At 38.9% G+C, this 27,581-nt stretch overlaps 1 protein-coding gene across 1 annotated transcript in view; it reads left to right on the top strand.

Moving 5' to 3' along the window:
- Window positions 1-27,581, top strand: part of CMYA5 (cardiomyopathy associated 5) — an 88,987-nt gene that overhangs the window by 25,225 nt on the left and 36,181 nt on the right. Inside the window, exons 2-6 of the mRNA XM_046000149.1 lie at window positions 9,154-11,489; window positions 11,796-19,606; window positions 22,697-22,792; window positions 24,153-24,386; window positions 26,163-26,185. Of these exons, the coding sequence (XP_045856105.1) occupies window positions 9,154-11,489; window positions 11,796-19,606; window positions 22,697-22,792; window positions 24,153-24,386; window positions 26,163-26,185 (10,500 nt within the window). The remainder of the gene's footprint in view (window positions 1-9,153; window positions 11,490-11,795; window positions 19,607-22,696; window positions 22,793-24,152; window positions 24,387-26,162; window positions 26,186-27,581) is intronic.

Genomic DNA, 27,581 nt, shown 5'->3' with positions numbered 1-27,581 from the left:
AACTATAAAGATCTTTTAGAAAATTTGTGACAAATGATTATCTTGCTATAAAAAAAAAAATTGTGCCTAACACAGTGCCTCCTCCATAATTGGAGCTCGGTAAATACTTGTTGAATGAGTGAATCTGGATTTTGGGCTTCAATGTGAGATCAGTGTAAAGTCAATAATGATTAAAGAAATTGTATAGTTTTGAAATTCATCTGAAACAGAAATTCCGTGGGTATAAATGGAAATTAGTAATATACAGAAAAAGTAATAGAAACTCTTTTAACTACTTTCCACTAAACCTAATAGGCTAGAGTAGCCAAAGATCCCCATTTTCTCCTTAAAACAGGCTGATGCCCAAGGCAAGCTAACCATACTTTGGAGCAATCCACTCTCTAATAAACTCATCTTTTTAAATTATTAGATTCAGTTTGCCAATGTATAGTACATCATTAATTTTTGATGTGGTGTTCAATGATTCATTAGTTGCATATAATACCCTGTGCTCATCACAACATGTGCCCTTCTTAATACCCATCACCCGGTTACCCCATCCCCTTTGAGTAACATTTTTACTAAGATCAGTTGTGACTATTCCAAAACTTACTTATTTACTTACTTATTTTATTTTATTCTATTCTACTCTATTCATTCATTTATAAGTAGGCTCTATGCCCACTGTGGAGCCCAGTAAGGAGCTTGAACTCATGATCCTGAGTTATACTTGCTATTGTTATTACATGATTTAATTAAATATTACTGAAGCTGATGAACTGAATGCAAAAGTAGAAGAGCTGTTTTTCTGAAAACAAAGGTGAATGTTTTGGAAAGACTTCACAAGAGGAGTGCTCATAAAAGTTAAAACACACGATTCCTCATAGGTAGCATATAGCTCATAAGTAGTTTATAGCCTTGTAGAGCAGCTAAGATATATGTAAAAATAACTCTAATGTAGAAAGGTAAATGCCATAGAAAATTACATGAAGATTCCAGAAGTTCAGAGGAGGAAAATGACTTTTGGCTCAGAGAATCGTTAACAGGTACATAGAGAAATTGATATCTGAGCTGGTCTCTGAAAAGTGTAAAGTTAGCATGTACAGGGATGATTCATTCCAAGTAAGAAGAAGGAGGTAAGCAAAACCTTACATTCCAAGTAAGAAGAAGGAGGCATAAGGCTGATGTTTGGTGGGAACATAGGGTTCATGAAGAAGAATATATGATAAAGGTAGAAGATAAATTGGTTTCAAGAAGTAGAGGGCCCTAGCCCCCACACTTACGAAATGTCTGGTCATTGTGAAAATAAGATACTTATTCTTTTCATCCATAATAAACTTGAGTGGTCTTTGGTATACTTACAAAACAAGGACTGTATATTAGGGTATGGCAAACCTCTATAATAATTTTTTCATTCATGGATTCATGTATTTTTTCCCCTTAACTGCCTAATGGCTTATAAGCTCCTCTTAACCTGAGCTATCTTTTATTACTTTTGTTGAGCAATGCATATAATTAATTTTCTGCTTAGGATATAGGTCTTCAATTAATTTTTGGTGAAAATGTTCATTGTATAATTAGTGATTATGTTTATAAGAAATTTGGTTCTTTTTTTAAGGCCCACATAAAATACTAACAATTTGTATTATAAGATTACAAGCTTGTTTGATATTTTATAGTTTAAAAACATGTTTTTCAAAATTTGCAATATATGCAAGATCAAATTTGCTCTATTGTCTTACAACAGTTGGAACTTAATGCACTTTAATTAGGTATAGTAGGAAAAAAATTCTATCCATTACGTTTTTTCATTTGATACAATTTTAGTGCACTGTGATTGCTTGAGAGTGGAATAAGTCATCATGAAAATCTAAGGTATTGCTCATAATGATATTCCCATGAGGAATGTCACTTTAACTGTTGGTCAGAAGAAGGGACTGTTCATTCCAAGAGTATTAATCTTGAGCGATAGAAACAAAAAATAGTAATTATATTAGCCTTCAGATACAAAGTTTGAGGACCTGTTTCATTTCTTTAGATATATAGTTCTTTTTCCTTTAAGTAAAAATGAGAGTACCAATTAAAACAAAGATGATTCTGGGATAAGGGAAATCATTATTTTGGTAGCTCTACTTTGATGGCTAGCCATTTTCCTCTTTAAAAAAATTTCACTTTGGATATATATGTATTTCCTTTCTTTGGTTTTCTCCCTCATAAAATAAAAAATATTATAAAACCATAAGACTCTTTCCATTCATGACCAGTAATTTAATTTTCAGTAAGTAACTAGTCTGTGTTTCAGCTAAAGTGAAATGGAAAGAGACAGGGTGTATCTAAGGAGGTTGATCACTGCTAAATTGCAAACACAAGAATTTTTTGATATAGTCATATCCCAGGACCTTATCATTCATTTTGGAACTAAAGAAGTTAGATTTTTCCAGCACATTTAATAAAATTATCTCCTGAGAACTGATTCATACTAATACAATGCACACACAAAAAATAAATTTAGAAAATATGTCAACTTAACAATGAGATATAAAAACATTATCAGCAAGGATACCAAAACACTATTCAGGAGTTATCATATCCCCTCCTCACTATACAAAGGGGTATGTATGTCACACAGTGAAAATACAAATTTGGGTTTATTGGGGGAAATTTAGAAATGGAGAAGTAGCAGAGCACATGAATTCTTCAAGCTCTTATCCCACAAAGAGTCTTACTTATTCAGGGCATACTTGGATTGCTATAGAAAGACTAGGGCTCCTGGAGGAGGGTGATGCTTATGTAATGCTGAACTTATTTATAGGGAGAGGGGGACATGAAAATAAAAGACAAGACTGAGAACTGTGTCAGAGGACTGGAAACAGCTAAAAGAATGGAAATACTAGTACTGAAAAATACAATAACAATGACATAGTTGATGGTTGTAGTAGTAGTTTAGACACACCTGAAGACAGAATAAATGTACTGAATGATACATTGAAAGAAACATGAAAATAAAGCATAGATAAGACACAATGAAAAATTTTAATTTATGAAAAATTGGAATCTCAGAAAAGAATCTCAGAAAAAGAGAAGAGGGACAAGGGACAAAGCAAGATTTGAATATAATATTGAGAAATTTTCAAAGATGATGAAAGACATCAATGTACAGATTTAAGAAGCCATACAAGCTCCAAGCAGGATAAGATTCCTAAGCACATGATAGTAAAACTTCGGAAAAGATGGCAAGATTCTAAAAATAGCTGGGTGGTGGTGGGGAGAAATAATCCAGAATATCTTCAGAAAAGCAACATTACACTAAGAGTTGATTTATCAATGAAACAATGAAAGAAGGCAGTGGAATGATATTTTTAAAGTGCTGAAAGAAAATATCTTCCAATCTAGAATTTTATACCCTGAAAAAAAAATTCTTCAAGAATAGAAGTGTAAAAGACTTTAAAAAAGAAAGAGTAGAGAGATTTTATCACCACCAGTTTCACCCTAAAGAATATACTAAATGGAATCCTTCAGGGAGGAGGAAAGTGATACCAGATAGAATGTTGGAGATGCAGGAAGGAATGAAACACAATAAAAAGATTCAGTATCTAGGTAAATCTAAATGAATACCAACAGTTTAAAATAGTAATAAATTTATATCCATGGGATTTAAAGATATTTATATAATTAAAATATAATTACAGTAGCATATAAATTAAAATTAAGGTGGTTTAGGGTCTTTGTGTTGTCTTGGAAAAAATAAAAATACCAGTTTGTATTAGACATTAATGGGCCAAGGATCCATATTGTAATCCCTAGTATAATCATTAAAAAAAATAGTAAAATGTAACTGCCAACCTGATAGGGAAAATGGAATAATAATAAATAATCAATCAGAAATAAGGCAAGAAAGAAGAGAAAAAGGAACATTAATCAAAACCAAGTTGGTATAGTTTAATTAATATCAAAGTATAACTTTATTAGTATCAAAGCATATATAGCAAAAACAATTATTTGCAGATAGAAGGGACATTTCATTATGATTAAAAATTAATAAAATAAAAAAGATAACTATTCTAAATTTGCTTCAAATCACATGGCTTCAAAATATGTAAATCAGGTATTAACAGACTACAAAGAGAGACAAATTCATACTTATAATAGATATTTGAACAGGTCTTTCTCAGTTGCTGACAGAAAAAAGCAGACAAAACATTTTAGTAAAGATAAAAAAAATTTGAATAAGATAACTGATAAGTCAATCTTAGCATATGTAGAATGCTGCTGAAAGACTGCAGGACACATGTGTTTTACCAGAACACATAAATATTAAAAACAAACAGCTCCCCAAAATTTGGCCATTTATGAGATAGGAAACATCAATAAGGCCAAACTTTATTTGAAAAGATTACCAAATGATAACCTCTGGCTGTTATTTTAAGAAAAGATACAAATAACCAATATCAATAATGAAAAAAACAGACAGCATTTTAGGTCTTACAAAAATTTAAAAGATCCTGAAAGGGTATTATGAATAATCTTAATCCAATTACTTTTTTTTTTTTTTTTAAGAGGGAGAGTGAGAGGCAAGGGGCATACGGAGAGGGAGAGAAGGAATCTTAAGCAGGCTCCACACCAGAAGCTGATGTGGGGTTTGATCTCACAACCCTGAGATTGTGACCTGAACCAAAATGAAGAGTAAGACACTTAACCAACTGAGCTACACAGGTGCCTCAATCTAATGACTTTTTAATATTTAGGTTAAATAGGAAAATTTTTACAAAATACAACATACCAAATTGCACACAAAAATAAACAGAAATTTCAGATAGACACATAACTATTAAATAAATTAAATTACTAATTAAAAAGTTACCCCAAAGACTCCACGTCCTGATGACTTCAACAATAAAGTCTACCACATGCTTAAGGGAGAAATAATACCATCTTCCATAAATTATTCCACAGAATAGGGAAAGAGAACATTTCCCAATTTAATTTTTGAGGTCACAGTGATGAAACCTGATAAGCATATTGTAAGAAAAGAAATTACAGGCCAATTTTTCATGAACACAGGAGCAAAATTCCTAAATAAAGTATTAGTAAACAAATTCCGACATCATATAACAAGTTTAACACATCAAAACCACTTGCAGTTGTTTCAGGAATTCAAGGTTGGTTTGATATCTGGAAATCAATCATTGTAATTGACATTAACAGAATAAAAGATATGGCCATCACCATAGTTGTATAAATAATGCTTAATAAAATTTAACATTCATTAATTATTTTTAAAACTTTCTCAGCAAATAGGAATAGAAGGAAACTTCCTTAATCAGATAAAGGTTATCCTCAAAAGAAGGCAGAGTCTTTGGCACTCAACTCTGGTATCAATCTATTTTTTCCTGATCTAACTCAGACCTGCTAAACCTTTCCCTTGCTCAACTCTGAAAGGGGCCAGAAAGTGAGCTACATACTCAGGTCATCAAGATGTGTCTGTCTTCTACATGGGAAGCCAAGTAATAATGAGAAGTTTGCTCTGTGAGAATCAGAGGAGAATGAATGACATGATGTTCATAGCCAATATCCATTAATTATGAGAAGCTGATGTATACATCTTCATATAGATGAGAACACTTGTGTTTCTGAATAAGAAATATATTTCTGAACTCTGTGCAGACCATTTCTCTTCTATTAAGGGAAATTATTTTTTTAGACTGAGTGTAATGTGAATACTTGGGCTGTGGTTTTACACATGCTAATATAGTCATTCTCTGATTCCTGTTGGCTCTGTCATTCTTCTAGTCCTTTGCTTCTCTCTAAAAATCCAGACATCCCAAAATACTTTGGGTTTTTCAGTGAGCCAGGCTGATTTATTCATATGTACATTTTGCATATTCTGTGACATTTTCCTGGAATAACCTCTCCATCCTCACACCACCTCCACGCCTCATCCATTTGGCAAACTCTTATTTATTCTTCAAAATCCAACTCAAGTATCTTTCCTCTGTGAAGTCCTCTCTTCTTTACATTGTCACTGTATCTTGCTTGTCTTCTAGAATAGTACTAATCATACTGTGTTAAAGTGTTTAGTTCTGTCTCCTTATTAGATTTTTAATTTCTTGAGAGAAGGTTCTGTGTCTTTATATTGTATTCCTAGTATTTAAGCCCAACAAAAGTTCATTAAATGAAGAAATGAATGAGTGAATGAATAAACAAACAATTGAATGAATCTACCTCAGTAGCACTCTGTCTTCCTATGATCACCATTTGAGTATTCTGCTAAGTACTCATGAACTCATTCTAGCTAGTAATGAAAACTTCTCTGGTTGAGTACATTAAATTTACAATCAAGAATTAACTCTAAATTGAATTTATAATACTACTACATCTACTACAATCATGGACATTCAAAATGCTGACTTCCCAGATGCATGTCACAACCTTAATTTTTTATTTCATCCTGCTTCTCTTAAATAAACAAAAGGGAGAAGGAGTAGAAAGAATTGAAAATTCTGAGGAATAACTTTAATTAAGTATGTAAATAGCTTGAACCAACATTGTAAAATAAGATTCAATCCAGAACCAAGATAGAGTATTAATTTGTAATTAAGTTCAGTGGTTTAATACCAAAGCAAATAAGCGAGAGCAGAGTTGCCAAGGAAGCAGAGGAACTAGTTCTTGCTACTGCTTGCCAGCCCTTTGCACTCATGGCATGTATAGGAAGTGACATTACTTATAGTTCCCTGGGGTAAATGGATGAGGCTGCTTGCTGTTAAAGACCAGATGGGCAGGGGTTCTGGCTGCCCTAGTCTCTCCGTGGCTGTGGTGAGAGTTAAGGAAGTCAGGATCTCAGTGGTTCATAAACTCTTTGCCGGAGACTGTTGGGGGAAACTCTGGGTTTAAGAAAGGGGAGTAGAGGGGCGCTTGGGTGGCTCAGTGGGTTAAAGCCTCTGCCTTCGACTCAGGTCATGATCCCAGGGTCCTGGGATCGAGCCCCGCATCGGGCTCTCCGCTCCGTGGGAGCCTGCTTCCTCCTCTCTCTCTGCCTGCCTCTCTGCCTAGTTGTGATTTCTCTCTGTCAAATAAATAAAATATTAAAAAAAAAAAATAAAGGGGAGTAGAATGTAACTATAAGGATTTATGGTCTTGGTGCTTAGCCTAGGCTAACTAGGAAGTGTTTGAAGTAAGCAAGAAAGGCATATACTACTTAAATTTCATAGTTAAGATTGTTTAGGCTGGTGATTTTCAACTCTGCTTTAGACTGGAGTCACTTGGGAGCTTTTTTTTTTCTTTTTAAAGATTTTATTTATTTGACAGACAGAGATCACAAGTAGGCAGAGGCAGGCAGAGAGAGAGGAGGAAGCAGGCTCCCCGCTGAGCAGAGAGCCCAATGCGGGGCTCGATCCCAGGACTCTGGGATCATGACCTGAGCTGAAGGCAGAGGCTTTAACCCACTGAGCCACCCAGGCGCCCCACTTGGGAGCTTTTAAAACAAAAAAACACAGCAAAACTGAGACCCTACCCTAGTATAGTTAAATCAGAGTCTCTGTGGGGAGGGGTAAGGGATAGCATCAGTATTTTTAAAAAGTTTCCTACTGGTGATTCTAAAATATGTCCAGAGTTAAGAACCATTGACATAAGCAGTGATTGATGATTAAAAATTATTAGCAAGGGACCTAAATTCTGTGTATGTTTTCAAAAAGTTAATAATTAATATATATGTACTTATATATTAATACTTATAAAAATCCATACTTAATTTAACACTTATGCTTCGTGGGGTTTTAGGGTAGGAAGTTCTTTATTTTTGTTTTTATTGTTGTAGAAAAATATACAACAGTCAGTAGTTTGTGTTTATTGTAAATTGTAGCCATATTCTTAGAAGGTTACAGCCCTTGGAGTTTTAATCTTCAACTTAATGCTTATGAGAATGGCAAACATAATTACCAAATTGATCAGGAATAGTAACACTGGAGGTTTTTAAACTAAGCCTTGAAGAAGATATAGAATTTAGATATACAGAAAAGGTGGAGTGAGATGGGAATGAGAATTGTAAATGGAGGAACAGCGTGAACTCCGGGAGGAAGAGGTATAAGAAAATTTCAGAGAAGAGTACTGCAGTGTCTGAGACAGGGGCTCAGTGGCAATTGAAATGGCAGCTAAAGCCAGCAGTCTCTTGAGGGCAAATGAGAGCAGTCCAAGAGAGACCACTTTTTCACCTATAGCAATGAAAATGGCTATGCCCAGGCTCAGTTGGTCTCTAATCCAATGATGTGTGGAAGCTTGATTACAGATAGTGTTTAATGAACACTAACTATTTGCCAGAAACTTTTTCTGAGCGCTTCATGTGTATTAACTAATTTAATCCTCATAGCAACTTGGAGAGCTATGTACTGTTATGATCCCTGGCTTACAGATGAGGAAATGTGCAGCCTGTAGGTTGTTTTGGGCTGTCTCTATATTTTCTCCATATGTCCATATGGCTCTGATCCAGAGTCCACACGATGCATTTACTGGGCAATGAATTACATAGTTAAAACAGAAACGTCCAAGGTAGGAATAGAGTAAAAGTGGGTACTTGGAAATAAGGTCAACTAGGGATCAGAAAGTTAAGTATTTTGAACTTTTTTCTATAGGTATGAGGGATTTACTGATATTTTTAAGCAAGGAATGGGATGATGGAAAATTTTAGTTAGGTAGGTCTGGAAAGAGGGGTAAGGTAGGCTAAGGATAAGGGAGGGTGGGGGGTAAACATTAGGAAGCTAATGAAATAAACTAGAGATGACATGGTAAAAAGGTAGGTCAGGGTGGTGGCAGTAGTAACAGAGATGGCGCAGATGCCAAGTGCCCATTATGAAGGTCCTGGTGACCACAGGGGCAGCCTGACTGATTGGGTAAGCCTTGGGAGGTCAGGGAGACAATCCTGATTAAGGGTAGGTGGTAAACCGAATCATTCCAGCCTGGGATGTGTTATTCTACTTCGTATCCTAACTTCAAGTTTCAAATTTTATTTTTCATACTTACCTATTTTTGATATGGATGGCAATATTTATCTGTATACTCTAATTTCACATTAACCCATTACTTAGTAAAAACAGGATATTGACTTTTTACTGTGTGTAATTAATATAGTGTTATTATTATTATTGATATATGTACTATTATTAATAATATTACTTTCTTTAGATTATCAGACCAGGATGAAGAGGGCAAGACCAAGCAGAAGTGTATCATATCTGACCCCTCCTTTTCCATGGTGACAATTCAACGGGAAGATAGTGGAATAACCTGGGAGACCAATTCAAGCAGGTCTTCCACTCCTTGGGCCTCGGAAGAGAGTCAGACTTCTGGTGTGTGTAGTCTGGAGGGGTCAACTATGAATTCTCCTCCAGGGAATGTTTCCTTTATTGTGGATGAAGTTAAAAAGGCCCGGAAAAGAATGCCTAAGTCAAAGCGTGGCTCACCATCACTGCGTCGGAAAGGCAACAAAAAAAGAAATTCTCTTGAATCTCAAGATGTTCCAGCAAACACAAAAGATAATCCTTTGATTGCAGAAAGCCAGGTACCAAGCACCCAGAAAGAGAAGTCCTCTACTGGCATATATGATAAAACGAGAAAAAAGAAGACCACCTCAAATACACCTCCTATTACCGGGGCAATATACAAAGAACACAAGCCCTTAGTGTTAAGGCCAGTCTATATAGGAACAGTACAATATAAAATTAAGATGTTTAATTCGGTTAAAGAAGAATTAATTCCGCTACAATTTTATGGAACATTGCCAAAGGGTTATGTAATTAAAGAAATACATTATAGGAAGGGGAAAGAAGCCTCCATTAGTCTAGAGCCAGATATGAGCCGTGATTCTAGTATAGTTTCTCAAACAGGCAGATTAGTGGGCCAAATCATAGAAGATGATAAAGTAAAACAGCTTGCTTCACCTTGGAAAGCTGCATTCTCTAAAGGATCAGAGTCCTTGATCTCTTCATTCCGTCATGAAGATGAAAAGAAAATTTATGTTGATTCTCCACTAAAGGCCACATCTGGCATCGAGCACACAGTTTCCTCTTTTGCAAGTAATGACACAGCAGAACGAGAAATACAGCTCAGTCCTCCTGAGTCAGTGCCACAACCGCCAGGTGATGAAGCAAAACTCTGTGAAATGGAGCCGTCCTCTCTCACACCTGATACATCTACACCTGGGTTTTTGGAAACAGCAAAGGAAGAATTTGAGCCTGATTCACAAGAAATTGTGACTTCAGAGCATGACTCTTCAGTCTTCCCACCTTTACTGGATGAGGTAAAGAAGGAAGATGTGCATTCTGTTGACCATTCCATTTCATCGGAGGCAGAAAAGGATTCTCTGGAAAAAGGTGCACCAGGTCTGGCAGCATCCATCGAGGAAGATTTGGGCCCAGAGATGGAAGAGCTGGACCTGCCTTCACCAGAAAGGGCAGAACCAGTCTCTGAACAACAAACCCCTCCTCATCTTGAGGTCAAAGGAATGGAGGAAGAAAATGTGCCTGAGCCAACCATTTCTCTTTCTGAACCTCTAGTGTTAGAGGAACCAAAGAAAGAAGAAGTTGAAACTTCTCTACCGAGAGCTGCTACGCCTGAACCCGAAGATTCTAATTTAGTTGAAGAAGAGATCATAGAACTTGAATACCCAGACAGTCCATCCATTTCCAAGAAGCCCTTCTCACCATATTTGGCCCCTGAAGTGGAGCAAAAAGAAGAGATCCTTTTACCACCACTGAAAGCATCCACCAGGAGTGACCATGTCACTTCATCTGAAGAAGAAAGAGAGGAAAATGAGTCTGTTTCTACTGATTCTGCTTTTGTATCAGAGTATTCAGTCCCACAGGATTTGAACCATGAAGTAGAGAAGCAAGAAGCTGAGCTAGTTTCTCCATCCACCGTAAAAGGTATATCTGAACATCCAATTTTTTCAGAAGAGGAAAATGAGGAATTTGAGCCTTTGGCCTCTGCATCTGAGCGCTCTCTCTCACCATCCACAACTGAGCAGACTTCTGAGTTCCAGTCCCCTCTCTTTTCTGCAGCTTTGTCAGAACGCACGGTCCTGTCTGGAGAAGAGGCTTCAGAAAGTGGATGTTACACACCAGATTCCACATCTGCTTCTGAGTATTCAACTCCATCACAGGCAACAAAAGAGTCACCGACGAAAACAGTTGACCATAAATCCCCATTAAAATCAAAAGGTGTTTCTGAACACATGATTCCATCAGAAGAGAAAGAAGGCACTGGACCATATTCCTTAGATGTGGCTTCTGCATCTGAGCGCTCTCTCTCACCATCCGCAGCTGAGCAGACTTCTGAATGCCAGGCCCCATCGTTTTCGACTGCTATGTTGGAACAGGCAGTCATGTCAGAAGAAGAGGACCTAGGAAGTGAGCGTTTCACAGCAGATTCAACCCTGACTTCCCAAAATGCAGTCCCACCAAATGCAACACAGGAACCTCCAAAGAGAATAATTGATGATGTGTCCTTATTAAAATCAAAAGGTGTTTCTGAGCGTATGACTTTCTCAGAAGAAAAGAAGGAAAGCACTGGATTGTATTCCCCAAATGTGGCCTCCATTTCTGAACATTCTCTCCCACCATCCACAGCTGAGCAGACTTCTGGATGCCAGGCCCCGTTGTTTTCGACTGCTATGTTGGAACAGGCAGTCATGTCAGAAGAAAAGGATCTAAGAAGTGAGCGTTTCACAGCAGATTCAACACTGACTTCCCAAAATGCAGTCCCACCAAATGTAACACAGGAATCCCCAAAGAAAATAATTGATGATGTGTCCCTATTAAAATCAGAAGGTATTTCTGAGCACATGATTTTGTCAGAAGAAAAGGAAGACACTGGATTGTATTCCCCAAATGTGGCCTCTGTCTCTGAATGCTCTCTCCCACCATCCACAGCTGAGCAGACTTCTGGATGCCAGGCCCCATCATTTGCAGCCACCCCATCTGAGCCTGTGGTCCTATCAGAGGAGTCAGTAGAAACAGAGCGGTACACACCCTCCTCCACCTCGACTTCTGAATTTTCAGTACCACCACATGCAACACCGGAATCACAGGAGGAAGAAATTGTCCACAGATCCCCTTTAAACCTAAAAGGTGCCTCCTCACCCACGAATTTCTCAGAAGAAGAGCAAGACATTGGACCTTTTTCTCCAGACTCAGCATTTGTGTCAGAATTCTCATTTTCACCCTATGCAACTCAGGAAGCGGAGAAAAGAGAATTCGAATGTGATTCTCCAATATGTTTAACATCACCATCTGAGCATACTGTTTTGTCAGATGAAGACACTGAGGAAGCTGAACTTTTTTCTCCAGACTCAGCATCACAAGTTTCAATCCCACCATATAGAATCCCAGAAACAAAGAAAAACGAATTTGAGCATGATTCACTGGTAACTGAAATATCAGCTTCTGGATATTCTTGCCCTTCAGAAGCAGATGAAGAAGACCTCATGCCAACAGCTGTCACACCCACACCTGCGCACCTTGGTTCATCACAGAAGCAACAAGCCAAACCTTCCCCTTCGATGTCTGGTTCTGAAGACTTGAGTCCACCATCTTCAACAAATAAAAGAGAGATCACAGAAGTTGAGCCAGATGCTCAAACAGTCTCAACATCTGTATCTGAATATCTCATTTTGACACAGCAGCAGAGAACTCAAGCATTTTCAGAACCTGAATCTGAAGACTTGATTTCACCATATTCCACGAGTGAAACAGAGAAGGGAGAAATCCAGACTAGTTCCTCAGTAGCTGCAACACCTGTTTCTTCACCTGCACAATCACTTATGGCAAAGGAAGATGCCAAGCCTGTTTTGCATTCATCTCAATATTCAGTTTCACCTGATTCAGTCCATGCATTTCAGAAAGAACAAGAAGCCAAAGCATCACTCACTCCAAAAGCTGCAAATGAACAGATGGCTTTGTTAAAAGTTAAAAGTAAGGAAGAAACTGTGCCTGATTCTCAAGAAGCTACAGCACATGTATTACGGGATCAAGAAATGGAGCTTCAGCCTCCAAATGTTCTAGGGTCTGGGATGAAATATTCAGTTCTGCCTGACTTGGTAGATGAGCCAAAGAAGGATGTGAAACCCAATTTAGCTCCAACTGTGACATCTGAACTAGAACAGAGAATGTTGTCAGAGAAGGAGCCTGAAGTAATAAAACCATATTCACCTCTAAAGGACACATCTTTATCTGGACCTGATATCTCATCAGCAGTAAAAACGCAAGTGAAACATGATTCTGAAATAGCTGGTACACCTAGGGTGTTGCATTCAGTTCCATCAGGAGTGCAAGAGGAAGCTAAACATGGACCACCTGCCCCAGAATTTTCAGAAGAAATGAAGAGAGAAATCGCACCCAGTTGTTCAATAACCACAACATCTATAACTAAGCATGATTCAAACTTACTCAAGTCAGGAAAAGAAGAAACCCCAACAGATTTATCTTTCACCACCCCTATAGAACATCCAGTCTTAACAGAAGTAGAAAAGAATGAGTTAGAAAGTGGCTTTCCACCACTGGCGACATGTACAGATGACCATTCACTTCTTAAGGAAGAAAAGATAGCGAGGAACACTAGTTCTTCTCCCACGGACACTGCTGCATCTGAACGTCCAGCTCGGTCAGAAGTGGAGAAAGAAATTAAATTTGATTCACCTGCAAGAATATCCTCTCCATCAGAGCATTCTTTGTCCAAGGTAGAAACTGAAGAATTTAAACCTGGGTTGCCAATAACCAAAGCCTCATTTTCTCAGCATTCAGATGTATCTCAGGAAGAGAGGGTGGAAAAGAAAAAGACTTCTGTGTCTGCCTCAGAGGAATCAGGGCCTGAACGTGTCCTTTTGCTCAATCAAGGTGGTGAGGTGAAGAAAAAAGAAACCGAACTTCCTTCCTCACAAAGCGTGTCATCCGCACGCAAACATAGAGTTCCAAAAGACAAAAATGAGGAAATTGGAAGTTCTTCTCCTGAGTTGGAAAATTTAGTGTCAGCAGACTTAACTCTGACCCCCAGAGAAAAGAACAGAGAGATAGCGGAGCCATCTTCTACAGCTCAGGAAGATTTCCTGTCAGAAAGACAAGATCTTGCTCTGGCAGAGCTTTCTTTGGAACTTGAAAAGAAGGACAAGCCACACCAAGTATCAGAATTACCAAGCATTGCGTCAGAATTCACTCGTAGTTTAGGTGGGCAAGATGGATCTATAGATGCAAAACAAACAAAATCTCCCATAACCGAAACAGGGGATACTGTCTCTGAAATTTCAGAGGTTTCATCATGCCTAAGGGAGGAACGTCAGATTCAAGAAATTAAATCTTTCTCTCCCAAGGTAGTCAGCTTAAGGTCCAAAGAAGCATTGACCCATCTAGTTGAAGGAGACATCCCCGAAGAACCTCAGCCACATACTTTTTCTTTAAAAGGATTATCAGAGAAGTTGAACCATTTGGCTGATGTTAAGACAGGAGAAAAACAAGAAATAAGCCCATTACTGTCAACAGGAAATTTGAAGACACAAGTGATAGGAGATATTGAAAGGAAACTAAGCGAAGAAACAGATCAACCAGATTCATTCCATGTGCCCCAGAGTGTAACAGAACCATCAAAGATTGTTTCTTCTGACCTTGTGGAACAAGAGAAGCCTGAAAAAGCACTTCATTCAGATCAAGCTGTTAAATTACCTGATGTAAGCGGGTCTTTTGCAGATAAACAAGGTCTAGGTGTTAAACAATTTTTATTTATGAAAGAGAGTTTGCCTTTGGAAGAATCAAAATCATTTATCACAACTGAGCTTGCAGACGTTAAAGAAACACAAATGCAAGAGGCCCTTTTTGTTCCCAAGGATGAAAGCTGGATGTTGGAAAAGCCAGAAAGGGATCTGGCAAGTCAGCAGGAAGAAGGAATACCGGAATCTGTGGAGCTGGGTTCCTCCGGCAGTAATGATTTGAAGACAGGGCAGCTCAAGGCCGCTCTGCTGGATAAAGACCATACTTGTGAAACCAGAAAGCAGCTTCTGCCACATTCTGCAGAAGAATCTCCTTTATCATCAGGAGATCCAGTATCTACTCTCAGTACCTCCAGTGGTGACATAGAGACCTTATCAATGAAAACTTACTCTTCTGAAGAAACAAAGCTGGCTCCCAAACCAAAATCTTTAGTTCCAACTAGAAATGTAGAGAGAAATGAAGCAGAGGGGAAGCAGATTCTCCCTTCTGTGGGGAGTGAAAGTTTGATACTGGAGAAAGCAACTCCAGACTCTTCCAGGCCTTGCAAAGAAGGCAGCCAGGAAGAAATCAAACTAATTTCTGAAAGAATCCCCCAGAAACCAGTGTCTCGCCCATCAAGGGAAGAGATCAAATCAGAAACTATTCCCTCTCCCACCAAAGCAGCCCATTTCCTGGCAGAAGATGCAGAACCTGCCTTGGGCAAAGAGAAAGAAGCACACAGGAGTATATCTCCTTTACATGGAGAGAAGCCATTAGAAGAAGCAAAAATCATTCAGTCAAAGGTCGTAGATGATGTCAATGAGAGAGGGAAGCCAGCATCTGAGGTGAAAATAACCACACCAATAAAACCCCTCTCCTCAATGCAAGAAAATGAAGAATCTCGACTTGCAGAGCCACTTGAGGTGACACAAAAGTTGCCTAAGCAACAGAAGGCGGTTGAGCCAGGCCCTTCTGAGGAGAAAGGGAAGAAAGGAATTTTATCTTTCACATCATGGATGTCCAGTTTGTTTTTTGGATCAAGCACTCCAGATAAGAAAGTTGCTGAAAAAGATTTAGAAGCTCAACCAAGTCCATCTGTAGAAAAATCAGCACCTGTGACAGGGTCTGAAAGAACAGCTTCTGCTGACTCTAATGCAACTGAGAAATCAGCTGATTGTCTGTTACCTGAGGCAAAACTTAAAACTGCTGAAAAATCCAGAGGTACTTTAGTTAAATCTGGTGAAGGCCAAGAGTTTGAAGAAGAAAAACCCACATCTTTATCAAATGTAGAAATTTTACAACAGCCAAAATCCGATTCTGAGGTGTCTAGTGAAGATTATAGGAAAAAAGAAATTCTAGACTATTCAGAGGAAATGGACCTAAACTCAGTAGTTGCTTCTGCTGATGGTGAGAAACATCTTGAAATTCAATCTTATTCTCCCATGGGTGAGAAATCCATTGTGGAAGAAGTGCAAAATGCTGTTCCTCTTCATATCACTGATAGTAAAAGAGCCCAGAAGCCAGAAATTTCTGATCCGTCTAAATGGAATGTTTCTATTCTTAAGAAGGAGCCAAGAAGTGATCAAAAAGAAAAATTACTCTTTTCATTTGATGCAGTAGATAAGGTGCCACAACAGCCAAAATCAGCTTCATCTGGCTTCACAAGTAAAAATATCACAGAGGAATCAGAGAAGCCAGAGACAATAATTTTGCCAGTAGAAGAATCTAAATGCAGTTTAATTGATCTGGGTGAAGACAGACTGAAGAATGAAATGCTAAAACCTACTTCCTTGAAAACTTCTGAAGAGGAAACAAAACTCGGGCCTGTTAGCCCAACTGAGGAGAAAGGTGACTTGGTAACCAGATCATATTCTGTGGCAGAAAAGAAGGTGCTGGCCGAAAAGCAAGAAACTGTGGCCCCATTAGAATTTAGAGATACTGAACTAGGGAAGGCACAGACTGCATGTGGATCCAGCCCTATTAAATTGGAAGAATCAAAAGCTGCAGCTGTGCTGCAGCGAGTCTCCCAAAACGAAGACCACACAGAAAGATACACAAGAATGAAGCAGGAGAAAGAAGAAAAACAGAATCGGTCACAAGTATTTTCAGAAGGAAAGCAGCAGCAGGAAATACAGCCTTATTCTGTGAATATACTCAGGTCTAAGCCTGAAGAATCAGATATCCCCTTAAGTCCTCCTTTGGATGAAACTCAGCCATTTTCATTAGTTAAAACTGTATCAGTTACTGAAAAATCAGAAACTATGCTCTTGGAGGGTCGCCCAGAAATCAGGGAACCAAGGGCAGTAGGAGTTCAACCACATCCAAGAGAAGAAAGTAAAGTTTTGGTGGAGAAAATCAAGGTGTTCCTTCCAGTGGATCTTCCCTATCATGATGAAAAAGGTAACTACTCTTTACCTAAGGAAGAAAATCTGATAGTGGAAAAGTCAAGCAGGGATATGGCAAGTCACAATGAAGAAAAGGGGCAGGTCACAGTGGCAGAGCCATCAAAAGGTGGTTCAGTAGATACCACAAAAGAAAGTATGAAACAAGGATTTCCATCTAAAGAATCTGAAAGGATTTTAGATCATCCTTTTGATGAAACAAAGAGCTTAGAAACCCCACCATATTTGTTGTCGTCTGTGAAATCACAAACACTTGTTTCAGGAACATCTCCAGAAATTAATACAGTGAAGAAACAAGAAATACCATGGTCAGAATTGACTCCAGATAGGCATACAGTCCAAGCTATTCAAACATCTAAAGATCTAACATCTGAAATAGCTAAGCAATCGGTTCTTGCTTCAAAGCACCATATGGAGGCTGTGGAAGATGCCCATGTAAGTGAACCACACTCTTCAGCAAGCAGCAACTACGCTCAGTTTATAAAGAATGCGTCAGCAATCAGTGCTGGTAGAATGGTTCCTCATAGAGAAATATCCAAGGAACCTGAAGACACATATGTAAAAGAGGAAGACTTCACAGTGACTAGTAAGCCAGCTGGACTTTCAGAAGATCAAAAGAGTGCCTTCAATATTATTTCTGAAGGCTGTGAGATATTGAATATTCATGCTTCTGCATTTATTTCTTCAGTTGATCAGGAAGAAAGTGAACAAATGCAAGATAAGTTGGAATATTTGGAAGAGAAGGCTTCATTTAGAACTATATCCCTTCATGACAGTAGTGAGGCCGTTCCTTGCCATAAAACATTAAAGAGTGAGTTAGAAGATTCTGATCAGGTTGTATCACTGCAAGAAAATAAACAAAAGGAATCTCTTAACACACAACAGGAGGTACCCACAGATTCAGAAACTGGTGATTTCACCTTTAATCAACCCACAGCTCCCAGTGATGAAGATTATTTTGAAAAATATACATTGATTGATTATAACATCTCCCCAGACCCAGAAAAACAAAAAGCCCCATGGAAATTAACTGTTGAAGTGGAACTCCCAAAGGAAGTTACACAAGATAATGTGTCTTTCCCAGAAAGTTCAGAGGAAGGTGCCCTGGAACATGAATATGACTTGGTGAAGTTAGACGAAAGCTTCTATGGGGTGGAGAAGGACTACAGCAAATTATCTCACCCAGAGACCCAGAAGCCTTTGGGTATCCAGCAATCAGATGACAGAGATGCTTCAAAGAACATACATAGAGATGTGGACTTAAAGTCACCTGGGATGCCTTTATTTGGTGCAGAAGGAGTTTTGTCACCAACCCAGATCTTTCCTACCACCACTAAAGCCATTAATCCCGAACTTCTGGAGGAGCCACCTGCACTTGCATTTTTATACAAGGACCTGTATGAAGAAGCAGTTGGAGAGAAAAAGAAGGAAGGGGAGACAGCTTCTGAAGGTGACAGTGTGAATTCTGAGGCATCGTTTCCAAGCAGGAATTCTGACACTGATGATGGAACAGGAATATATTTTGAGAAGTACATACTCAAAGATGACATTCTCCATGACACATCTGTATCTCAAAAGGACCAAGGCCAAGGTCTGGAAGACAAAGTAGTTGGTAAGGATGATTCATACCAACTGATAGCTGCAGAAGGGGAAATTTGGGGGAGGTTTGGAACTGTTTTGGGGGAGAAGAGTCTGGAAGAGGACCAGAAAGCTACTTACAGAGAAGAAGAATCAGTATGCCATGTGGAGACCCTTGACAATGAAGCTATGCAGGGGAAAGCTCCCATCACTGAGGAAGTCGCTGTGGTTACCCAGCAGGTAAGCTATGCGGTTCCATTTGAAGACACCCATCATGTCCTGGAGAGAGCAGATGAAACGAACAGTCAGAATAATGAAGCAGCAAGTGCAAGTCCAGAAGTCAATCTGAACGTCCCAGTACAAGTGTCCTTCCCAGAGGAAGAATTTGCATCTGGTGTAACTTGTGTTCAAGAAACACTGTCCTTCCCAGAGGAAGAATTTGCATCTGGTGTAACTTGTGTTCAAGAAGCACTGCAAGAAGAATCTAAAATAATGGTCCCATCTGAGCCAAGTGAAGACAGACTCCGCAGTAGCCCGGTTCAGGACGAGTATGAATTTGCTGAATCCCTGAATTATGAAATGGTTGCTCAGGACACTTTATCGGAGGAACTGTATTCAGAATCCACACCAGAAGACGTGTTATCTCAAGGAAAGGAATCCTTTGAACATGTCAGTGAAAATGAATTTGTGAGTGAGGTGGAACAAAGTATGTCTGCTGGACAGGAGTTGGGTGGAGAGAAGACAGAACAGGAACAATTATTGTCAGAGTCAGCAACTGAAAAGGAACAAAAGGAACTGAAAAAGTCCCAGATTGACACATACTGTTACACTTGCAGAAACCCAATTTCCGCTGTTGATCAGATGTTTGGCATGCACAAAGACCATGAGGTTGCAACGCTTGATACAGCTATAAATGCTGTAAAGGTAAAAAAATATTTTAAAGCATATAAATACATAATAATATGTTTAATTTCTTTTCATATTTTCTCAATTTAAGAAATGACCGATATCTGATATATTCATATTTAGGGATAATAGTCTGAAAGAAAGCTAAGAATTCTTCCCTAGGCATTTAGTTAACATCAATTTGACAAATGTTTATTGGGTATACACTATGTACCAGGCATTGTTCTAGGTTCTGGCAATTACAGTGTAAATAACACAGGGTCACAACCTTTGAGGTGTTTGAGCTTACGACAGTAGCCCTTAATATTATCCAAAAAAGCCAAATAATTTTATTTTTATTTTTTTAAAGATTTATTGACTTATTTGAGAGAGAAAGAGTGTGCGAGTGAGAGAGAGAGAGCAAGAGTACAAGCAGTTGGGGGGCAGAGGGAGGGGGAGATGTAGATTCCCCACTGAGTGGGGAGCCCGATGTGGGGCTTGATTCCAGGACCCTGGGATCATGAGCTGAGCTAAAGGCAGGTGCTTAACCAACTGAGCCACTGAAACACCCAAGCCGAATAATATGAAATTGAAAAATATGCTTTTGAGCATAAAACACAATTTATTTTCTATTATCTATGCTATCATTCTTTAAAAATACACATTTATATTACATTGAGCAATTTCATTGCAAGTTTTATAAAATATTCAATACAGCCATTTTAAATGTTGGTTTTCTCTATATTTCCTTCGGGTATAAAATTGATATTAAAAATGACATTCTTTCTATATCTATAGACTCCCAATGTTAAAATGTTAAAAGTTAGTATCAACACATATCGTTATGCATGTTATTATAAATACTCTACTTCCCCAGGGATACTACTAGAAGTCAAGCATTTAGTCTTTGAGATTCTTATGTACTTTCAGTAGCCTCCTAACTGGAATTCCCACCTTTCTCGCTTCAAGCCATTCTCTAGTACCTTAGCCAAAATGATCCTCAAATGCAAGTATTCACAAGAATTAAGTACTTACTATGTACCAGGCACTGTTTTAGGTTCTTTATATATAATATACCTTTTACTCCTCATAACAAGCCTGTCATTGTCACCAATTTGCAGATAATGAAACAGGCACAGATAGATTAAGTGATTTGCGCAAAGTCACGGAAGACAGACTAAGATTGGTACCCAGGTCTATCTGATGCCAGAGCTCATGCTCTTGACTGTATATCCATACTGCTTGGCCCAGTGCCTTGCTAATGGTGCAGTTTGCCATATGATTATTCAGTTAGGTCACTGTTAAATGATTGTTAAGCTCATTTTGATTTCAAAAAAATGACAGAATCCTGGCATTTCCCCCCCCCCCAGAAAATTAAATCTTCTCAATCCTGTAACATTGGTTTTGTTTCTCCAGGATGAAATTTTTTTGAAACTTTACCTGGTAAAGTTTGGGGGTTGAGGATGGAGCAATTTTTTTTTTTTTTTTAATGAACTCTCAGGCTTTTGGATGCTTTAACACTGGTGAAATGTGCCCTATTTGTGATGACAGCTGGTTGTGTTAACTGACAAGTACTGGGCGCTGTCAGCAGAAAGAAGACTCGATTTTTTTCAGCTTTCTTAATTATGTTTTATTCATCTCTGAGTTTAAGAAGTTAAAAAAAATTCTGTCTAAATATTATCAATGTAAAACAAATTTCAAAAGCAAGGAGATATGTCTCCTGATTTAAAACTATTTTCAAGTTTTTCCCCCCTGATCTTCTCTAAGCAGTATAACCAAAAGAAAGAAAGAAAAAAGTGGAAAACTAAAGCCAAAGAGAGCTGCTTCATTTCATTAAATCAACCATGAAGATTAAGAGTTGGTTGGCAACTTTTAAAAATTAGAGATCAATTTAAAGAGTTATAACTTGAGAATTCTCTAGCATCTTGTGAGGAGGCCATTTGTGATTATTCAGAATTGGTGGCTGCGTTCAAGATCATCCAGGTCCTTACTTCTCCTCCTCTGCCATTCCCACTGTGGTGGCTTATTTTTTGTCACTCATTTTCTTCCTTCACTCTCTCCTTCTTTCTCAGCATTTATTGACCTCCCATTCCATGTGCTAATCATTGGGAATGAAAACAAAAAGAAAGGAAGATGAACTTGCAGCTCCCCCAAATCAATACAGCATTGTGGGAGCACAGTGTTCTGCAAAAGGAACCTTTTGGGAGTGTGCAAAATGGTGGAGTAGGACCGAGAGGGATAACCATCAGTAAGAGAGAGTTTTTTCATCAATCAAGGGCATGGAGGACATTCTAGAGATAGGGAATGCCACATGAAAAAGCACATAGATGAGAAAGAGTTCAAGGAAAGATGGGGGCTTGGGGAGAACAGGCAAGGGCTATAGAGCAGACCCCAGATCCTGAAGGGGCTTCCCTCATTCTGTGGATGGTGAACGAGGCAGCTGAAGCTCTGTTATTTTTGTTGTTTCTTGTTATGTTTGGTGGGATGGATTACAGCTGGGTTTATAAGTATGGCTAAGATAGCTACCATCTTCCCCCACCCTCCATACATTTTCTAGTTGACTGTCACTCGTTGAGTGTTTTTAAACCCTTTGAGGGTTACTAGAACCTTTAGGTCTCTTTGTAGACAGTTTTCATCATGTAGTATGCTAAACATCTGGCCTGGTGACATTCTGATCCCCTTCTTGGGGTTGGGGATCCAGACATATCTGAAGCCACTGGTACAACTGTGAGGAGACCATTTGGATATGTTGGATCAGCAAAAAGTCTGCAATCTTAGAAGACAATACGTAAAAATCAAGGCTTACTAAAGAGAAAGAATTCAAATCCATAGTTTACTAAAACAGGTATGCTTTGAACTTACCCACTCAACAAGAAGTCCTTCCTCCTGCATGAGAAAATAAACTTTGTCTTGATCTCACTCTCAAACCTCCTAATTGTTTATCAGATAGAATTATCTACAGTCCGTTTAGATGAAGCAGCAAAGAAAATTTAAAGACTGATTTGTTAGTGAACACGATATAGTAAATCTCTACCAAGCATACTAAATTTATAAGGAAATTAGAGCTCCCTGCTTGAAGTTCTTTTCCCAAATGTCATATACTAAGCATATCTTAATTTTTTTCTTCAGGTGCAATTAGCAGAATTTCTTGACAATTTACAAGAAAAGTCCTTGAGGATTGAAGCCTTTGTTAGTGAGATAGAATCTTTTTTTAATACCATCGAGGTAAGTTACCATATCCATTTTACTTTGATCTGGTTTGTTCGTGTCATTACAGGGAAATGATTCTGAGACAGAAGAATCTGAATTAGGGATTGTGTGTGCATATGTGGTTTGCTGCTGTTGGTTTTGTTACATTAAAAATGAAGGTCTTTAAAGTCTTCCATCTGTGTGTAATCAGTGAAACTACTTCCTTTCTAAGGATAAACGATTTGCTCTTGAAAAGATATATCCATCTATTGGGTGTTAGCTATGATAGGGCAAATGCTTGGCCTGCTTTATCCAATTTAATCCTTATAATAACCATACAAGACAGGTGTTATTAATATTGTTCCTATTTTATAGATAAGAAACTGAGAGTGAAGTGTATTACCCAAGGTCATAATAAGTTGACAGTTAAGTTGAGAGCCAAAATCTGAATCAATCTGAGTTCTTATTTGCTCCTGTCCTTTACCAAATAGCTCTGCAGAAATGCTCAAATCCACTGCCCAGTGTCCCATGCCCAGGACAAATGGGTGTCTCTCGTGGTACCATTGCCTATGATGAGTTCATGCCCTCCTAGCTGCCGGCCCTTGCTCCCTCCGCAGTGAAGGGAGGTGGGGCGCCGTGCTCCATCCATATGCAGAGATGGCCCAGGCATCCTCACTCGTCACCCAGGAGTAGCGGACGGGTCCCCTGCAGAAGGCTGCTGCACAGTTTCCCTATCACTAGGGCAACTCCTCATCCTAGTTTGCTTGAGGGGGGTCTGCTCAACTCCTGTTGTAGATCAGTTAATACCTGCTAATTATTCCTAGTATCCTCCCCCAAATATCTGTTTGAGTGAGAATGACTAGGCATCTGGATTTGTCCAGGTGGGCAATAAAGTTTCTCTTAACTGTGCTGGAAATCACCCCCTTGCTGGAGAGCCCTTGTGGATGCACCACGCTGTCCAGGATCCAGCTGCTACCTTCCTCATTCTAGGATTTTCATGGAGTGGCAAAAATGGCAGTAATGAATGGAGACCTTCATTCACTGTGATGCCCATTTTCAGTTTAAGCCTGCATGAGTGCAAGGGGGCGACTCTTCCACACAAATCTCTCTCTCTCTCTCTTTTTTTTTTTTGGTGTTTTGTTAACTAAATCCTTCCTGATAATACTCTTAGACGGTGAAGTTTACTGCAAAGTGAACTATGGCAAAGAGGGTTGGTAGATTGGAAACTTAGACTGTGCCCATCATGTGTGATTCTTTTATCAGGACCCCAGAGGTCAATTATTTGAAAGGCTGGTATTTCATTTAAGAGAAAAGAAAAGAAAAAAGATGTGAAAACAAGACTTCTTGTTTCATTCAGAAATGTTTTTTTTTTTTTTAAATTTTATTTATATTTTAGGAAAACTGTAGTAAAAATGAGAAAAAGCTAGAGGAACAGAATGAGGAGATGATGAAGAAGGTTTTAGCACAGTATGACGAGAAGGCCCAGAGCTTTGAGGAAGTGAAGAAAAGGAAGATGGAGTTCCTGCATGACCAGATGGTCCGCTTTCTGCAGAGCATGGACACGGCCAAGGACACCTTGGAGAGCATTGTGAGAGAAGCAGAAGAGCTCGATGAGACCGTTTTCCTGACTGTAAGCACCAGTTAAAACAGGACCAGACACCCTGCATCTGTTTTCCTCACCTAGGTCTATTCTTTGGAATTCACCTTTCAATATTTCCCAAGATCATTTATATTTCTCCATAGGGTTTATATAATTCTGATACTTAAAAATGATTAGGGCATGCCTGATGCCTATGGAAAAGGCCCAGAAAATCCTTAAAGTCTTTTTTTTTTATATAAAATTTTATTTATTTGTCAGAGACGGAGAGAGCACAAGCTGGGGGAGCAGGTAGGGGGAGAAGCCGACTCCCTGCTGAGCAGGGAGCCTGATTCGGGGACTTGATCCCAGGACTCCGGGATCATGACCTGAGACGAAGGCAGCTACTTAACCGACTGAGCCACCCAGGCATCCCAAATCCTTAAAGTCTTACCACCCAGCTAAAGGACACATGGGAGTCAGGTTAGGCATGATCCATTCACTGTCACGTGGATTGGTCACCTTCTAAGGGGGAAGGAAAGCAGCCTGAAAACCTTACTTGGGCTGTGCTTTCCCTTTGGGTACCAGCCTAATCTCCAGTGTCTGGCGTCCTCATGCTGACCTCTGGGCCCATCCTCTCCACCCCTACTCCCTAATCTGAAGTGCCATTTCAGAGGGACCATTCCCTCCAGGCTTCATCAGGTGGCTGGGGGTAACATTCCCGTATACTTGCAGCATGCCAAAGGACGACATAATGTGATGCCTCTCTCAGGTAACACATCAATGTTTTTACAAGGGTCTTCCTAGGGACCAGATTCCCTAATTCAAACATATTTTATGGACCAAGAGTCCAATGGGTGATCCTCAAATGGCACCAACAGAGGCACAGCTCTTTGCTCTCTTTCTTCTCTAGAATATTCAGGAAGATACTGGTTCTGCATGGAACCTGATTTAAGCAGGGGTAGTGTAGGCAAGTCCCGCACCTAACCATCACACTGGAGGAAAGCACCATCTTATGATGAGTGGGAACCTCCCTTTCAAAGCTCCCCAGTCCTCCCAGCTCTCTAGTAAAGTCTGGAGATAGAACAAGGTGAAATGGAATAATGTTAGGCTTCTGATTTGGGGATCCTTCCAGCCAGGACAAATCTGAGTGAGGTGGACATGGCAACCTCAAGAGAGAATGAAAATTATTCAGTCACTTTATACTTAAGACAAAGCGTTGGTCTTTTAAAATTGGGCACCTCTTGTGAATCCTAACATTCATGAGGTTCTTTGTGTTCCCTAAGAACCTTGCTTTTGTTTAATAAGAATATTTTCTTCCTAGGACAAATTGTAAAAAAGAAAGCATTTTTTTTTCTGCTTAGAAAAGTAATATGTATCCATTTTAGAAAATTTAGAAAATACAGAAAAGCACAGAGAAGGTGTCACCCGGAGATAATTACTGATTACATTTTAGGTATATACCCCACATCGAACAAATGTAAGTCCTTTTTCTTGCTTCAGAGAATTCTATTCTGGAAGCCAAGCCACTTGCTAATGAGTAGAGAAGAGCAGCATAAGAATTCATTGCTGGCTTTGCTTATCATAGGGAGCAGAGCAGAACTGGAAACTAAAGCCCCCTCCATTCCTGCCCAATCCCCGTACCCCTTCTGAGCATTGATTTCCTTGCTGCTGGGGCTGTAGCCATCCAGAAAGAAACAGCCTCCAGGAAGCTAAAAAGTTATGCGTATAGAACATGCATAATCTTAACGCTCTTGGTTGGTTTTTCTTTTTGTTGTTAATTAGTCTCTCTCTCTCTCCCTCTCTCTCCTCTTCTCATTCCCTCATAAGTCGTTTGAGGAAATCAATGAAAGGTATATACAACATGGCACAATGTAGTGGCGACTGAGAATAGCATGGCTGTATGCTTTATTTTTAATATTTTGATGCTTTCTAGAAAATGAGCTGCCAATTAAAAAATACATAAATTTACTGAGCTACTGAAGTTTCACTTTTAGACACTGTGCTTTTAAAAGCTAAACGACAGCTTTGAAAGAAAATTGCATGTGCTTTAGTTAAATAACAATTATCATAATGTAGATTTTTAACTGCTTCCTTTAGATGTGTTCTGTATTTTCAGCCTAATCTGGACCATCTTCCCTGTCATTGCATACAGAACATTGTGTAGATGCTTAGACTTATTGGCTAAATATGAGCATTTGAAAGAATCATTCATTTTTGCTTTGAGTAATTTACGACTTATGTAATCTTAATGGAATGTTCTCTCATTTTCTCTTCAAAAGATAGGCATGCATTTATCTTTTTGCTCAGCTAATCTAAGTGAATCTTCCTCTTTTGATTATGTTTTGTCTTTGTTGCTGTTGTTAACACTCAATCCCAGGGAAATTTGTCATTATCTTAAAAGGCAAAACACTCAACAAGAAACCAGGAAGTGTTGTCTATATAAAACACATACCATCAGATCTATATTTATCTTCTGGAGCATCTGATTTTGAACTATTCATACTGATCTGACACGTTTTCCGTTTTGCCTCAGAGCAAGACTTGAGGTCCTTCTTACTAGTTGAGCTTAATGTTTTTATCATTTTTACCCCTTTCATGTAAATTTTTAAAACTGTAAATTGTAAAGTTATAAAATTGTGAGCTTACTTCACAATGCCAAATTGCGAGAGCACATAAAGCAAAATAAAAAATTTGTATTTGTGATACACTAAAATACAGAAACCTGATTTTTTTAGATAATGAAAACTGCACAGATAAATCCTGTTTACCTTTAAAAACAATCTGTTAAACAGAATATTGTTGATAAGTTTTAAGAAAATAACTTTATATTAATATTGGCATTAATCAATGAAGGTTTTATTACAGCAGCTCTCTCATAAATCAGATTACCCAGGGAGCTTTAAAAAGTGCTGACACCTGAGTCTTACCTCTTGAGATTCTGGTTTAATTGGTCTGGGAGATGGCCTGGGCATTCTTTAAGCTTCCGAGGTGATTTTAATGGGCACACAGTATTGAGAACCTTTGGTTTCTAAGGGTCTGTCCTCTGGCCCAGTGGTTCCTCAGACTGACTATCTCTGAAATACTGGGGCAGTTTGTTAAGCCCAAGTCCCTGGAGCCTTACCTCAGATCCCAGAGGGGACTCCAAGGTGGGACGAGGGCTCTCCATGTTTGCCAGTTCTCACATAGGAGACCAAGGCTCATGAGGCAGGCCCAGAAGCTCAGACCCAGGCTTTGCCCCCAGTTGTT

This window comes from Meles meles, chromosome 3, assembly GCF_922984935.1.
Source record: "Meles meles chromosome 3, mMelMel3.1 paternal haplotype, whole genome shotgun sequence".
NCBI classification, from domain to species: Eukaryota; Metazoa; Chordata; class Mammalia; order Carnivora; family Mustelidae; genus Meles; species Meles meles.
This window is presented reverse-complemented; position numbering and strand designations above follow the sequence as displayed.